At 38.0% G+C, this 15,188-nt stretch overlaps 3 protein-coding genes across 5 annotated transcripts; 1 reads left to right on the forward strand and 2 right to left on the reverse strand.

Annotated features, from left to right (window-relative positions):
- The first annotated feature begins 41 nt into the window (after positions 1-41).
- On the forward strand, positions 42-2,494 carry LOC105682951 (39S ribosomal protein L18, mitochondrial). Its single transcript, XM_012395214.3, has 3 exons — positions 42-337; positions 1,603-1,716; positions 2,141-2,494. The coding sequence occupies exons 1-3, from the start codon at positions 42-44 to the stop codon at positions 2,373-2,375; spliced, it is 645 nt and encodes a 214-aa protein (XP_012250637.2). The 3' UTR covers positions 2,376-2,494.
- A 209-nt stretch (positions 2,495-2,703) lies between these two features.
- Positions 2,704-4,525, reverse strand: LOC105682950 (transmembrane emp24 domain-containing protein 2). The gene is made up of 3 exons (XM_012395213.3): positions 4,288-4,525; positions 3,184-3,533; positions 2,704-2,936 (listed from the first exon to the last, which is right to left on the reverse strand). The coding sequence occupies exons 1-3, from the start codon at positions 4,412-4,414 to the stop codon at positions 2,787-2,789; spliced, it is 627 nt and encodes a 208-aa protein (XP_012250636.1). The 5' UTR covers positions 4,415-4,525; the 3' UTR covers positions 2,704-2,786.
- Positions 4,526-8,877: 4,352 nt separating this feature from the next.
- Positions 8,878-14,961, reverse strand: LOC105682948. 3 transcript variants are annotated; one of them, XM_048656100.1, is made up of 7 exons: positions 14,161-14,959; positions 13,665-13,696; positions 11,987-12,194; positions 11,594-11,826; positions 11,306-11,527; positions 10,897-11,210; positions 8,878-10,070 (listed from the first exon to the last, which is right to left on the reverse strand). In XM_048656100.1, the coding sequence occupies exons 3-7, from the start codon at positions 12,162-12,164 to the stop codon at positions 9,461-9,463; spliced, it is 1,557 nt and encodes a 518-aa protein (XP_048512057.1). In that variant the 5' UTR covers positions 12,165-12,194; positions 13,665-13,696; positions 14,161-14,959; the 3' UTR covers positions 8,878-9,460. The 3 variants fall into 3 exon arrangements, with proteins under 3 accessions (XP_048512057.1, XP_048512056.1, XP_048512058.1); XM_048656099.1 differs by having other exon boundaries at positions 13,665-14,959; XM_048656101.1 differs by having other exon boundaries at positions 9,616-9,801; positions 13,665-14,961.
- Between the last annotated feature and the right edge of the window lie 227 nt (positions 14,962-15,188).

Below are 15,188 nucleotides of genomic sequence, written 5' to 3' on the forward strand. Positions count from 1 at the left end.
TTAGTTCTGTTTGATGGTTGATTGATGGCCGTTGTAACTGAATGATATTACATAACCGACTTCCTGCAGACGACGCTGGTAATTTTGGTAGTATTTACGTTGACATTAGAGGGTTATATCACATAACCATAAAGATGAACGGAGTCGTACGAACGTTCGGTTCGATAAATTCTCCGTTGAGGCTTGGCTGTAGTAGAAATTTGCACGCGAATGCAGATCTACTGGAAAATTGTACTAGCGTGAAAAACCGAAATCCAAGGAACTTGGAACTTCTCCGGATAGCGCGAAAACCTACTGGCTATCATCTGGATAGGCCGGTTCGAGAATACTGGCACACGTAAGTCATACGATTAACAATTTTCATTCCTCTAGTACACAGTAAATCTGTTATAAAGCTGGCAGCAGAACTTCATCTGAAATTAAGTTAATCTAACTAGTCCAGGCATAGAACCCATGTTTGATTCGGAGTATTCTAATGACCCATCCCTTAGCTAGACATCTGCTCTACGCATAACAATCATCACCATAACTAGTAAAGGGAATCTTTAATCAATTTCTTCGTTGTTTTCCAAACTTTAACTTTGTAGGCACAGTGAACCTATTTTGTGACTCAACAATGATGGTAGTTGTCATTGATAACCAGCTTGCGTGGGAGCATTGCTTGGCCTTTAATTGCTCATCTTTTCAAAAATTAGCTGAAATATAATAGTCAGTAACACTCTTTTCTTTCTGGAAAACATACTCAAACTAATACAATCTAGAATTGAATTTATGTGAACTTTTCGTTTAATTCAGCCAATGAACAACCAGAAAAGGTTGACTCAGAGAACCTAAATGAAAAACAAACAATAAGAAGCATATAGTAGTCGTTACTTGCATGATGAGTAGATTAGAAACCTGGGAATTTGCATGGCCAAATTTAGTATAACGATGAAATATTGAGCTAGCTCGTCACCGAATTTATTCAATAAAAATGATTACATACTTACATTTCTGCATTATATATTAGATGTTGGAAGCTTCTGTGCGACAAAGATGGTCCCTTTTTACTGTTGACACTTGTGATACAAACGATTAAAACACGTTTGCCAAGGCTCAGATCTTCCTTCTCAATTCACCCTTGAGAATTTGGTCCCCCCACTTTGGGAAAATGAAATTTTTCCTCAGAGTTCTCAATTTATTTTGAATAGGTCTGTTCTGAGTGCAAATGGAAAAGTTATGCAAGATTTTCATTTTCCGAACCAAAATTTCGATAAAAAAATTTTTTTACTTTTAGTTTGGGACTTTTTTGTGAGCCTTTTGGGTAGTCCTACAAGAGCTTTAATGGTAATCTTGATAAAATTTTTTGTATCGAGTGCAATTAGACAAGTTATTGAAGAATCAATAACCTCGATTCCTTGAAGTTACCCCCCCCCCCCCCCCCCCTCCCCCCGCCCCTTGATCTAAAATATTTTTTTGAGAGTAGAACTTTTTGCAAGACCTACAAAGAATCATGCAAAATGAACCTATAACTCCAAAGAAAAGTTTTATTTTCCAAAAGTGAGGAGCGAACTTTACAGTGGTCCCCAATCTGCAATCTAACTCCAATTTACCCGACTATAGGTTGAAATTATCAAAAGCAGCGCGTTATGTAGCTGCCTCAATATGCCATTTCGAATATGGACCAGTCATCACTGTGTCAACAAACGAATGGGCTCTAAAGAAGCAGCTTTACAGGTGATTATATACTTTTTTTATCACGGGACATATACGCTCTACTGTATTTCAGCTAAGTTTTGATGGGTTGTGGTGAAGGAAACATTCAAGGATATAATTAAGTGACGTGTTTCGATATGTCAGACAGCCAAGTCAATTTTCTGAGTTAACAAATTTTTCTTCTAATTAATTCAATTGAAAATTCAATGTAATTATTTCTCACAAATGGTACCCAAAGAATCAGATGAAATATTCAAGTAACATCAACGATTTTTGATTCTTCAATGACGATTGGTGAACTAAAGTTATTGGTACGATATGTGAACTGTTCTCGTATGCAATGAATAAATTCAAATACATTTCTGAAATGTGTGTAATCGTAGCAGAAGTATTAAATTCTTCATTGGTGTAAAAAGACACTAATTGCTTTTTAAAAATTTTCAAGGACCACCGATACTGCGGCCTACATTAATTTGGGAAGGGTGTTGGCTCAACGCTGCTTAGAATCCGGAATATCTTCGATCACCTGTTATTTGGATGCACCTGAGGGTGGCAAATTAGAGGCTATGATTAAAGAGTTAGAAAAAGGAGGCTTAAAACTGACAGAACCATCGAGGTACAAGAAACCGAATCCTTGGGACCAATTCCGACCTGAAAAACCATGGGATTATGAGAAATAATAGTTGTATTTGCAAGTTAGGTCAGTGTGCTGAGATTTAGTGCTTCACTGGAGTAATTGTTGTATAGTAATGAATGAAAACATATTGTGACACAAAATAAAAGTGTTTTTTTTGAAGTATCTTGTAATTGAAAAATTATTATTCAATAGTCTTGAAACATTAGTGTTCTTCCTGTTATTTTTTACTAGATTTTAACGTTGTTCAACGTATTTTATGAGGCTTATGCTAAGACGATTTTTTAGAATTCTTCAGAAAATATACAATGAAGCAATGCCATGTTAGTATACTGTACAAAACTTCATCTTTCTAAACTTCGAATTACTATATCTAGACCTTTTATATAATTTAATTGAATGTAAAAAAAAACACATACAATGAGTTACGACAAACTATCGCTGTCGCCAGATTTTGTTAAACAACACGTCTTACTTCAAAGAATCGCTTCAAATAGAACACTTGACCTAGCGTCATGCAGACTAGCACTAATGCCTCAAAGAAAGACCACATGACCACCCGAGAATTTGTGCTTTCGTTGATTGCACGGTGAATTCGATCTCGCACCTGTAATATAAAAAGTCAATTAAGTTTTTTAGAGTTCCTAAAGTTCAAGATTGGAGAATTTTCGCAACGCAATTTACTGCTCACTAGGATTTGGCAGCTGCTACCAACTTCTCAAATGGGCTCTGACTCATGAAAGATTTTATGAGACAAAAGCAAGCCGTTAAGGTTAGAAAATAGGTGATATCTTTTATTGCAAATTTTATGTGGAAAATGCTTTTTCAGTGTAGAAATCAATGAAAGAACCGACCTGCATATATTCTTGTTCGTGTTTGACTCCCGTTAAACTAGCGCTGAGCTCTCGAATCATGTCTTCTAACTTTCCATGATTGGGGGCATCGCCCTCTTGCGCTTCTGCATCACCACCTTCTGCTCCTTGTTTCGGAGGTTCCCCAATGTCCATGTTGAACATGACCACTTTTGGAGTCATGGTACTCATTTGGTTTCCAAAGCAGTAGGTATATATACCTGCTGTATGAGCGGAAAATGTGTATTTCCCATTAGTCTCTCGTTCTCCCTGATAAATCACTTTGCCGTCAGGCCCAACAATCTTCACGTCTATATCCAGAAATCCTCCCTCCGATGTTTCAAACATAAGTCCTAGATGGTTGTGAATCATACAAAAAAAAAAATTTGTTAACACAGAATCAACTGTATTTAATGATATGGATGCTGGATTGGGTACCATGCAAATGAAAGAATAAAGGTGAAATCAGGTTGTGAACAACTCAAAGCTACCGTTGTTGATGAATCAATAAGATAGCTGTGCTTAAATTTCTCAGTTTTTCTTAGTTAGGTCCCATACTCCATAACTAGACTAATATCATAGCTGAGCAAAATAATGAGAACTAAATTTTCTTTTCAATGAAGTAGTTTTCAAACACACAGTCAAAATTTTCTTGGAAACGGCATAATACTTGAATGGCAAAATTCTTTAAAAAATTTGTTCGGCAAGTTTAGCACTTAATATGATATAGACAGCTGCGTATAAAGTTGATTTGGTTCTTACAATTGTTCTACGGAGCGACCGGTGTATTTTAATGGGACAGAAAGATGTGAGTTGTGAAAATCAACTCTGGTGTTGCCAAAGTAAAAATGCAAAATAGAATAAATGTGAATTGGGGAAAGAAATATTGGGATAAATTTGGAATTGAGAGCTTGTACATAGTACCGTTATGTGCAAATAGAATATTGTGACATCGATAAGTTGAATAGTACAGGGATGTATAATTAATGTACACATATTAATGAATCATTTACTGGACTCTAGAATGAGAAGACAGCGTCAGTGGAGTGAGCGATCTTACAGTTCGCATTTTATAAGCATTTCGGAGGTGGTGAAGGATAAACTAACCCATCTTGGTGCCATATTCCACCTTATCGAAGAAGCACTCCTCGGCGTGAGCATCAACTGTTATGGAATACGCACTTGTATAGCCACTCCATATTAGCACAAATATATTACACAAAAGCCAATTCATTTTTCATTGATAAATCATTCACCCTAGTCAAATAATCGCGTAATATCACCGCGCCACGTAGCTCACGTCACCAGTCGCGCTACCCACCACCGTCAGCCGTCTGAACGCCGTTGGTCATGTGGCCGAAACCGTCGCGTCCAGTGATTCCATTGGTTGGATTCTAGAATAGCTTTCTCAATTACAGGCGAGAGTCTTCAGGTTCATTTAAGACGATTTAAGTTAGCGCCCGAGTCCAGCAGAATAGATTGAAAACGTTCAATCGGTTGTGTGTGGCTAGAATAAAACAAAGTTGAAACGATAAGTTTGCACGTTCGACCGTTTTGGAGAAAATTGAAAATAAGAGTGGGGTGCTGAGTATCGATACCCTATTTTCAAAAATGACGTTAGGCGAAAAGCCTTTGAAATTCAATGCTAAACACTAATAGTTTTCGCGTCGTTTTGCGGTACCAGCACCAGATCCGAATTAGTATTAGTGTGAAATAATGAGAATAAAGTTACAATTAATTATTTTTATTTAATCGGCAGTAGTAGGCACAAAGTTCGGCACTGTGCATGTGCCGCAACGGTTCGGCTGGGGGTGTTCCGCACTTCTTCGCACGCCGCGGAAATCAAACCATTAAATTAGATGCCGGGAGGGTTGACTACGGATCACTGATAAATCACGGGCACCAGGCTTTCAGCACCCATTCACAAATATTCATTAATTTTCATTACGCCAATTGCTAATGGATCATCCACGCACGTATCAACCAAGTATCACTATTCAATAATGATGATAGTGATATTAATAATGAGGTGTAATTAAGTTGATAGTCAACAATTTTTCAGAATGATTTTAGTCGTCGACTGAAGTCAGTCAACGTTTTAGTGTGGCAGGTTTTTTGATTCCCCTCATTATTATCATGATTATTATTGCCAGTATTATTATTATTATGAAGTATTGTTACTCAATGATATAGGTAATCGGGCGACAAAAACTTCGTAAAGTCTTGCTTACCGGCGTGTCTATTTTTGGCCAATTCAACCTGGAGAAAAAAAGTAAAAGTATGAGATCTGATGACTTTTGGTCAATTTCAACCATCAGTCAACGTTTTCTTTCTGCCACAAAGTATATGTAGTACGTACGTTGACTGAAGACAGCCCTGGGTAAAACTTTGTCCGCATAAAGCGGGTTTGGCGGATTTGGCGTTAAAACAGCGCTTTGACTTACCAGCCGAATCCGCCAAATTTTGGTAAGGCGCGGACGAAATACTGGATTGATATGGCCGGTGAATTCGGTGTAGTCGATAAGTGCAGAAACCACTTATGACGCTAAATCCGCAGACATAACTTTCCTTGTTATCGACGCGAAGTTGTTAAAAAGCCGAGTAAAAAGCACTTATCGACTCCTTCCAAATATTTGTAAAAAACCGTTTGAAAATTGAAAGTATTTTTCTTCTGTGAATAAAAAAAGCGTGTATTTCTATATTTCCTCAAGAGGTTTTTTTTCACATATCGAAGTTGGTGATTCTTGTGAATTTAAAAAATTTCGGAATCCGAAATATTTTCACACTACCAAGTAGTTGAAAAAAAAAGAAGAATTTTGTAGTAAAAATATCGCGGTGCATATTTTTTCGAAGAAAGTGATATTATCTCATTATTATCAGAGTATTCTCTCTGAAAGATAATTCATCTGAGTTTCTCGCGGATTCTATTTTTTCCATCGTCAAATGATTATTGTGGTACGTCTTTTTTTTCTAACAAAATAACATCAACCTTGAATGACATTAGATCAATTTGTCCAAAGTCCCTATTTTCTGTTTTGCAACATGTAAGAACGTTGAAGACAGATTGGTGTTTCATTGTGTGGTTCACAATAAGAGCAACATTGTTGCCGCGGCGGTGATCGCTCAGTGATTCGGAGTAATATTAGTCCAGTCGGATGAAACATACCTATAATTGTGGTCGACATAGGTAAATTATAAAAAGAAAAGATGTCTCTGTTTAGATGTTATGAGAAAAAAGTTCATAAGATATTTGTGGGTGCCTGTTTAGGCACCAACAAGGTAGAAGGCCGAGTTCATGTGTAGAATGGAAGGCGATAGAATAATTATCGGTTATCGCCGATGATCGCCGAGGTGAGGTAGAGGGGCGATCGGGAATTCCTCGATAAGAACCGAGGATTCGCGGAAAGGAAAGGAAGATTAGAGATGGTGTGTGTCTCCCAGGGTCGTCGCGACGTGCACGTCAAATATATATATATATATATACCCAGGAGATATAAGATAAGTTTCGAATAATTAATATACATTTCCACGAGAGATAAGGGAGACCAGAACTTGCATCAAACTGTTTTATACTAGGCCCTAATATATATTTTATACACATAAGTCCTTTCTACGTTTGATTCTGTCATATGCACAATTATTGCATCTATCCATTTTAACATATATGTTTTGCTTAAAGCTAAGTTTTTTTTACTGCCTGTTATTTCGTTATTGTCGACATTTTATTTATACAATAATCGTTATTTATTTTTGTGCTTTGTTTTCACCGTAAATCGTTTGTTCGCTAATTTATTATTATATCTGTGATAGCGTCATATATTCTCATTTTTACACTTCAAGATTGTTAGACAAGTGGACCGAAGAGATTTAATAAGCTTTTGTTATGTGCATATATGAACGCAATTTTTACTGGAATTAATATAAAAAGACCATAGGTCAAAAGACGTTAGCAGTAATTTAAATTTATTGGTCCTAAGATCCTAACCCACAACATATCGGTCGATCGTCTTAATCCGATCAACCAGGCTAGCGATCCCCTAAATAAGAGAATCGTTACATATTCCTAAAAAAATCTGGGAACATTTTTTAACTCGGTTTCAATTTCTACGCCGAAAACCGTAACAATATTTGACATGATTTGACGAATACCAAAATAAAGCTGTGTATTCGCCCTCGCTAAAGCTTAATTGACCGTTCATCTACGATTTTTCTTCGCAGAGACATAGATATCTTACTTTTTTTTAGTAGGTAATTGTTTGGAAGTGGGGTCCACTGTATAAATATCCATGAAAAATCGCAGAATTAACATTTGTTAATCTTTTTTTCAAATTATTCATCTTCAAGGATTGATTAGGGAAATACTAGAATTTTTGAAATTAGATGTTTTGAATAGTTTTTGCCATTTTTAAGTACTAAAGCTCATATTTTTTATGTCTTTGATAGAAATTTTTATGTTCATGGACAATCTACGGCAACTCCCGGGGCCCCTCTCCTCAAGGAATCAGATTCTGAAGTCATCCTTATCCGGCAACTACCGATGTGGACCCTCAGTCTAGTCAACATGTACCATTTTTGCCATTTTCAGTTCACCTTCTCCGAAAATTATGATCCAAGTGTCATTCGATTCGGAATTCGGATTCAAAAATTATCTCGATTTGTATGTTCAGTTGTGCCTTCTAAAGAAAACTTCATTAAGAAAAAAATATCTGATTGAAAAATTAGGGGAAAAATTTGTTTCCAGCGGATTATTGTTCATTCAAGTATCCAAAAGGTATGTGAATTTTTTTATTTCTTCATTCAATTATTTGATGGGTGAAACTGATTCTTATTGTTCAAGTTGCCGAATCGGTCGGCGCGCGCGGAACTCACTTCACCTGTTTTTAGCCCTATTTTCGGCTAAAAATCAAAATTAGAAATTATGGCGTTGGAGTTCCGGGAGGTGGGACTTTTTCGTAGGAAATTTCCCGCTCTCGAACAATCTTTTTTTCGATTTCCGATATTTGCAATAGTTTTTGAGATATTCGCAAGAAACCAAACCCCGTTTTTTTTTTCTAAATTGTTAATAACTTTTGCAATTTGTTGTTCCGCCACTTGAAATTTTTTAAAAAGTTTCTAGGTCTCATTCCGAATCGAATGACACTTGGATCATAATTTTCGGAGAAGGTGAACAGAAAATCGTAAAAATGGTACATGTTGACCAGATTACTATGAGTTATTCTAATTGTAAGCCGCTCGGCAACATATTTTGGTGCTTCGGTATCGTGTCTCTTTGCCTACTGTATATCTGTATATTAGTCTAATAGTTATATTGTAATAAATATTATTTTAATAAACTCCAATTGCTGGGCCCCTTTCTCCTATAAACCACATTGGGTATGATTATTTAAAATTATACCCATGGGGTGAAGGGTGTAAGGTCGCAGACCCGCTAACCGTGGATAGGGCGTACCTGGAGGAGTACTTTGAGCAAGGACACTTGGGGTCGAAAACGTCTCCTGCACACAGACGCGAACCACTATCACACGAAGAACGCACAATTTACGGAAAAGGCACCGAATAACGGACCAGAGCCAGCTGTACGCTAATCCTGTTGTTGACCTACACAGACAGCTGGCCTACCTACCGATTTGGAGTTCGGTGGCAGTGCTGGAACAGCCCCAACGACGTAGACTAAGGACAGTCCTGCAAAATTTGGTCGTGGAACGTAAGATTTCATGCTCTTCCAATTGCCAGTATCAAAAAAGGGGGTTCGCATTGGAGACACAAAGTCGACCGCGTAATAACCTTGCAGTTTAAGTTCAAGGTTAAATCGAAGGTCACCAATGAATTCCTCGCTGAACCATAGATATAACTGAAGAAGTGACCGTAACCTTTTTCAAAAATATCATACTTGAGAAGATATTCAGCCGTCGCGGGAGTTGATTGACACTCTGTATATGGGGTATTCCATGCCAAATCATTAAGAACTTCAAAAAATTGAAAAAAAAAAAAAATTCTCAAAATTGTTGAGCGACAGCTACAATTCACGCGAGATTCATTTTCTGACCTTAAGCAATGAAATTTTCGGGTAAGACTGAAAATTAAAGAACAGAAGTGAAATTCGCGTAACCCTAATTTATGTATAGTATATATGTATTTCTAATACATACTACTTTTTTTATTACAACTATATAGTTCAAACGTAGGAATTTCCGGATAGGAATTATGTTCATCAATTTTATTCGGTTGACCATTACAATTAAGAGCTTGAAACATGACATGATTTGCATTTTTTGCCAAATCAGTTTTGCAGCAGAATCTTTGTATGGTACGGAAATTTTTTTTCAGACGCAAAACAACCGATCACCCGCTCAAGGTTCGGATCGTCGCCCAATAAAGCACCGCGTAATCCACCATCATCTACACCTCTGGCGAATGATATGCTGTCGGCCAATGTTCTCAAGCATTGATCACGAGATTTCGAGATCGTCGGCGACGTTTGATATCCGGACCGTGCCACGTACATCAAAGCCTCGCCACGCTGGCTTCCGAGTTTCGTGATCCCCACTTTTTCTTCTCTTACAACCTTCAGTGAATCATCAACGGTTTTCGAAGCTCTTCGGCTCTGCCTCTTTTGGACGTCTGAAAGTGCCCGACTGTTTAGGATTTCCATTATACGTTGGGCAATGAGGTTTTTCTTTTCTGACTTCTGCCAGCACCCAGTCGCAACACTTTGTTCATGTGCTTGTAAAAACGCTTTCAAAGCAGAATCAATTTTGCCTTGACGTTGTAAACTATCGCCCATCAGCAACCTTGATTCCGCAAATTTTTTCAGAATTTGTTCGTTCCGCAGAACTTTCAAGGCCATCTCGTATCTGCCGTTTATCGCATGCTCTACTGCCATATCGTACCTGCAGAGTATACAGGATTTTCAAGAGCGCAATTCTATGTGGTATCAGCGCACGGTGCCTCGGAAATGAAAAATTTGAATGCTGCGAAAACTTGATTCATGATGTTTTTTCGAAAAGGCCCTTCCGATTCACATAACTAAATTTCGGAAAATTTTGAGTATTTTGGAGAAAGTATCTGACTCATTTCGTTTGTTTCAAAATTGTGCCAAATTTGTAATCATTTGAAAGAAACTACGAATCGCGGTCTCGAAGCAGTTAGAACTTGAGGGATCATCCGCGGCAGCGATGTTACTTTGATAATGGTTCATTGGAAACCAAAAAATCAAAAATATTTTGGTGCTGCATGACAGTGGTTCTAGCGCGTTCTAAGGATATTATTATTTATCGATGAATAGAAAAACGGCGAAGATTTTACAAAAACAAAAAAAACATAAACTGACTGTTGTGGGTGCTAAAAAAATAGTGAAGATCAAAGTTCGAATACTTTTTGGGCGTTTAGTTTACGCTAGAGTTGTTCATGTGTAGAATATGTGGTTAAAATTTCATAAGGATCGGTTTATAGTGGCTCCGGAGAAATCATCTCCGTCGACCGCAAAAATGTAGTTTTAAGATAAACGAGTTTGGAGTTTTTAGAATTATGCGCTCAGAAGTAGCAACGTATACATAAGAAAAAAGCATAGGTAGAACGCCCCGATCGTTATGAAGGTTGAGCACAATACTTGAGTATATGTTCTCGCGAAAAATGAAAAATAAAATCGATTTTTTAAAAATTCTAAACCAGTATGATCTCTTAACCTTATTTCAACAAAATGGCGTGTGGGATCACCTGATCAAATACCACTGGTCAATCAACATTGCTCTGGTCTGGCTAACGCTCAGATTTCCCATAATAGATCCTCGTTTATTATGGGTAGGTTCAAGCAGCTTGTAAAAAGCTCTGTTCACACTATCGAGCCATTGAAAAGCTTCTTCGAGACGACCAGAGAGCCGAAGAACTATTGTTTTCAGCACGGTGAAACCCGGGTTGTAAGGATCGCAGTCAGTCCCTTTGTCGATCGTTATCAAAGCTTTATCGTAGCATCCATTGATGCACCAAATTATCGCATAGGCAAGCATGGTGTGCCCGGTATCGACGATCACCTACGCGTATGAATCAAAATAAATTATGCACCAGCTTGATCTATTCGTGAAGGTCGTTCGGCGACGAAGATCGTTATTATTTCTTATAACCTTACCTCCAACAAATCTCGGGCTTCCATATTCTGCTCGTCCAAAGATACTGCTTTCCGTAACATTCTACGCGCGGCAGCGACTTCTCGGATGTGAATTTTGAATTCCGCATGTTGGGTCATTAAGTCAGCGGATCTTTGCGGTCTCGCCCCCTTCATGAACTCGGACCATGCAACGCGATACGCCTCATATTTATCCAGTTTGCGGAGACACCGCAAAAGCGAATTCTACAAAGAAACCGAAAATAAAAATAGAGGAATCGAGTCGAATTACAGCAATCGGAATATACTAGCCTGTAACTCGTAGATTTCATCAATATTTGGGTAAAAAAGTGAGGCTTGTTCGTAATCGGCTACAGCTTCGATCAACCTGCGATTTTTCTCGTGCCATCGTCCTCTTTCGCGATAACTATTTTTCAACTTTTCATGGTATAGAAGCTGTATTGCTTCACTATGAGAGTATTTATCGTCAAATTGCAACATCTTTCTCGCTGCTTCGTACCATTCAATTGCCCTATTCCAAATCCCTTGAACAGTGCGAACAGAACAACAAAGAGTTATTCAAAAAATGTTCACTTTGCCACAATGAGCCGAAAAATCGCCGCCTAAGTTTCACGGTAAAACTAATCGAGTACAAGAAGTATTAACTGCAGATGATATAATGTAATATTCGAAATTTCAAAATACCTTTTTTAACGCAGATATCGCCTCTTAGAGAATAAAGGTGATGCGAACGCGGATTGGAGAGCAGTCCCTTTCTGATGATAGAAAGTGCATCTTCTGGCGGTTTGTTGGGATCTCTGAGATATTCGGTCGCCTCTGTGAGTATACTATCCAAATGTTCTTTTTCCGTAGATTCGATCATGTTCTTCTCGCGATTCCATAGTTTCTTCAACTGCATAGAAATACGAAGAAAGTAGCAGGGTAATTTCGTAAAGAATATCAGCATATCCATTGGGCTGTTTCAGAAGAAAACTTCTTTTTTTTTTACTCGGAAGCAGGTTCAAAATTTCGTTCGGACTCAAAGAGATGCCAGTTAAAATTTCAGCTCTTAATATTAATTTATACATATCCCTCATCGCACTTTTTTATTTTCCAGAAGATTAACATAGAAAAAATGGTGTTTGTTGCTTTCGAATTTCGTTACTCGCTAACAGCTTAATGTATAGAGTTGACGAAGACATATTTTCTTAGAGAATTGAACGCTCTACATAAAAGGTTTCCTATGATTTTTCGCTAAATCCACCAGTTCAAAAGTTCATTCCGTATACATTGAACTTTGACCTCGAATTCAACTTTCGAACCGAAATTAAAATTCTTCGGAGATGAAAAGATCCAAATTGTAAATCAATCATTGTGCCAACTGTTGATCTTTGGCGGGCTAATGTATTACTACAAATACAAGTATTCTGGATTTTTTTTACCAAATAACCCGCCAAGTCCCACTATATCTCTAATGTTTTGTTTTATTTATTTTTTTTTCAAATTTGATCTAGTTCCTTTCTTTATTTTTCTTTCAGATTTTATATTGATTCATTTGATAATTCCAGTCTCCTTTAGTACTGTTATGCATGATGTAAAGTAACATACATGTACTTGGCACAATGATTGATTTGGATCATTGATTCTCCGAAGAATTTGATTTTACGGTTATTCTTTAGGAACGCTTTTTCGATGGCGATTGATTTGGATGAATTAATGTACTTGGCGAAGTCTCTTTCACCATTTTATGAATTTTCGGAATTTGGACGTTGACTCGGTCGACAGCGATCGTTTATTGGTGTTCACCGACGAGTGCTAGAAATATTCACAATGTGATTGACGGATAGTGATTCAGCCTACGTGTTGCGTTTTCCAGCACATGTCTGGTTTGCACGATTTATCATATCCGCAAAGCAATTGCATCAACACGCAAAGCAGGTACCACCTGTTTCGAATAGCTAAAATAAAGTGTTACATAACCATCTAACATATCACAATAGTGAGTATTGTACGCATTTATATCTTTTTCTTAATCAATTATTCTTTGCCCATCGATACGGTCGCTCGAAGTTCGGTTTTTAGGCATGATAAGGCGCAAAAATTGCAGATGTTTCTCTATATAATGAGAAAGTCTTGAGACACATATTAATCATAATATTTTGAAATTATAATTATAATAATAAGGAAAAAATAGAATGCATTTTTTTTGTCAGAAAGATTCCATCGAAGTTAGGAGAATCGTTCCGCATTTTCGTTGGTGAACAGTTATCGATGTTACGGACCAGCTTGCGCTAACCTTAACAATTCTTCTTCTCTTATTTCATATTAATTATTTTCTTATTTCAAATTAATTATTTTATATTATTTCATATGCGGGTCTTACCTCATACCAACTTAGAATCAACACCGTCGCGCCTAATTGCCCGGGCATAAACAAATCGGAAAAATACCCAATGTGGTCATAAAGTGTTTAGAATATAACAGGCGAGGGATGTTAGGTTTGGGAGTAGCGGAGGAATCGTATCGATGTGGTCAAGTATATGTGTCTGGGTGCTAGGGTAATCTGAGGCCGCACTTCCGATCTCAAGTGCTGTTGACGATAAACGCGCTACAAAGTCACGTATAGCGATGGTTCCCAGAAAGCAAGAGCTTTGCTGAGTAGGAGATCGTCAAAAAGAATAGACTAGGTTCGACTTAACTTCATCGATGCGATGATCCCAAAATTCCCCAAAATATGTAAGAGGACCCGTGAGACTAAGGGACAGAGACCTATTGGGTATATGAGATGTATGGACGTTGAAATGTGCGTATGGGTATTTAGATCTTGAAGGAGTAACCTGGGAAAAAAGAGTCGAAGAACTAGCATGAATCGACTATACCCGGTGACCGCGGAGCCGCTGGCGGAAGAGCTGGGACCCGCGACGACAGGTCTGCCCTATGAGTAATTAGCTTAAGCTTGCTTAGCGCCCTGATTGGTTGAGACCCCTGGACCCAAAACCATTGCAACCGCGCGGAGTAAACATAGGAGTGGAGAGTAAGCAATTTTGAATCCCGGTACCTCTGGACCTCCGACGCATTGCTCAGGGCATTCGTTCGTCAAATCTCAGGGAGTGAGCGTTGCCCGGAATAACTAATTAGAGCATTGGTGATTTTATAATCTTAAAGTTTTTGCCGACAAGACTCAGTGTTTCCTTAACCCTTCTAACACTTCAACTCTTCTTTCAATTATCAATAAAATTAGGGCATTCGTTCGTCAAATCTCAGGGAGTGAGCGTTGCCCGGAATAACTAATTAGAGCATTGGTGATTTTATAATCTTAAAGTTTTTGCCGACAAGACTCAGTGTTTCCTTAACCCTTCTAACACTTCAACTCTTCTTTCAATTATCAATAAAATTAGGGCATTCGTTCGTCAAATCTCAGGGAGTGAGCGTTGCCCGGAATAACTAATTAGAGCATTGGTGATTTTGAATCTTAAAGTTTTTGCCGACAAGACTCAGTGTTTCCTTAACCCTCAAAGTCAAATTCAACCTCTCATAGATCAAACTTCAATCAAACCTTCGCAGATCAAATCAAGTTCAGTGCTTTAACAATTAGAGTCATTAAATAACAAATCGAATTACTATACCAATTTCATGAAATCAACACCTTGCCGCGACCGTCATCTGCATCCAGGGAAACTCCGACAGCCAGGGCGCACAGCATTAACTCGTCATCAGGGAGAAAAGAGAAAGAAAGCAACTGCATCACGAGGTCTCAGTTTCACCCTATCTGTTTCGTTCTCGCCCGGTGTTTGTACCATCAGTTTCCAGTTTACGGTATTGTTAATCCAGCCTTACTATTGTAACACCTTTATACCGAAACGCAATACTGTTAAGTGCGGAAAACGAATTATCGTTGTGAGGAAAC

The sequence above is a fragment of the Athalia rosae genome, chromosome 5 (assembly GCF_917208135.1).
Source record: "Athalia rosae chromosome 5, iyAthRosa1.1, whole genome shotgun sequence".
Classification (NCBI taxonomy): Eukaryota; Metazoa; Arthropoda; class Insecta; order Hymenoptera; family Athaliidae; genus Athalia; species Athalia rosae.

Excerpts from the sequence above, each read along its gene's own strand:
- LOC105682951 (XM_012395214.3), top strand. The coding sequence starts at position 42 with ATGATATTACATAACCGACTTCCTGCAGACGACGCTGGTAATTTTGGT. Across the intron at positions 338-1,602 it reads GTTCGAGAATACTGGCACAC|GTTGAAATTATCAAAAGCAG; the intron begins GTAAGTCATACG and ends ACCCGACTATAG. Across the intron at positions 1,717-2,140 it reads CTAAAGAAGCAGCTTTACAG|GACCACCGATACTGCGGCCT; the intron begins GTGATTATATAC and ends AAAATTTTCAAG.
- LOC105682950 (XM_012395213.3), bottom strand. The coding sequence starts at position 4,414 with ATGAATTGGCTTTTGTGTAATATATTTGTGCTAATATGGAGTGGCTAT. Across the intron at positions 3,534-4,287 it reads GGAATATGGCACCAAGATGG|GACTTATGTTTGAAACATCG; the intron begins GTTAGTTTATCC and ends ACAACCATCTAG. Across the intron at positions 2,937-3,183 it reads ACGAACAAGAATATATGCAG|GTGCGAGATCGAATTCACCG; the intron begins GTCGGTTCTTTC and ends TTTATATTACAG.
- LOC105682948 (XM_048656099.1), bottom strand. The coding sequence starts at position 13,712 with ATGCCCGGGCAATTAGGCGCGACGGTGTTGATTCTAAGTTGGTATGAG. Across the intron at positions 12,195-13,664 it reads TGATTCTAAGTTGGTATGAG|TTGAAGAAACTATGGAATCG; the intron begins GTAAGACCCGCA and ends ATTTCTATGCAG. Across the intron at positions 10,071-10,896 it reads GACCAGTGGTATTTGATCAG|GTACGATATGGCAGTAGAGC; the intron begins GTGATCCCACAC and ends TATACTCTGCAG.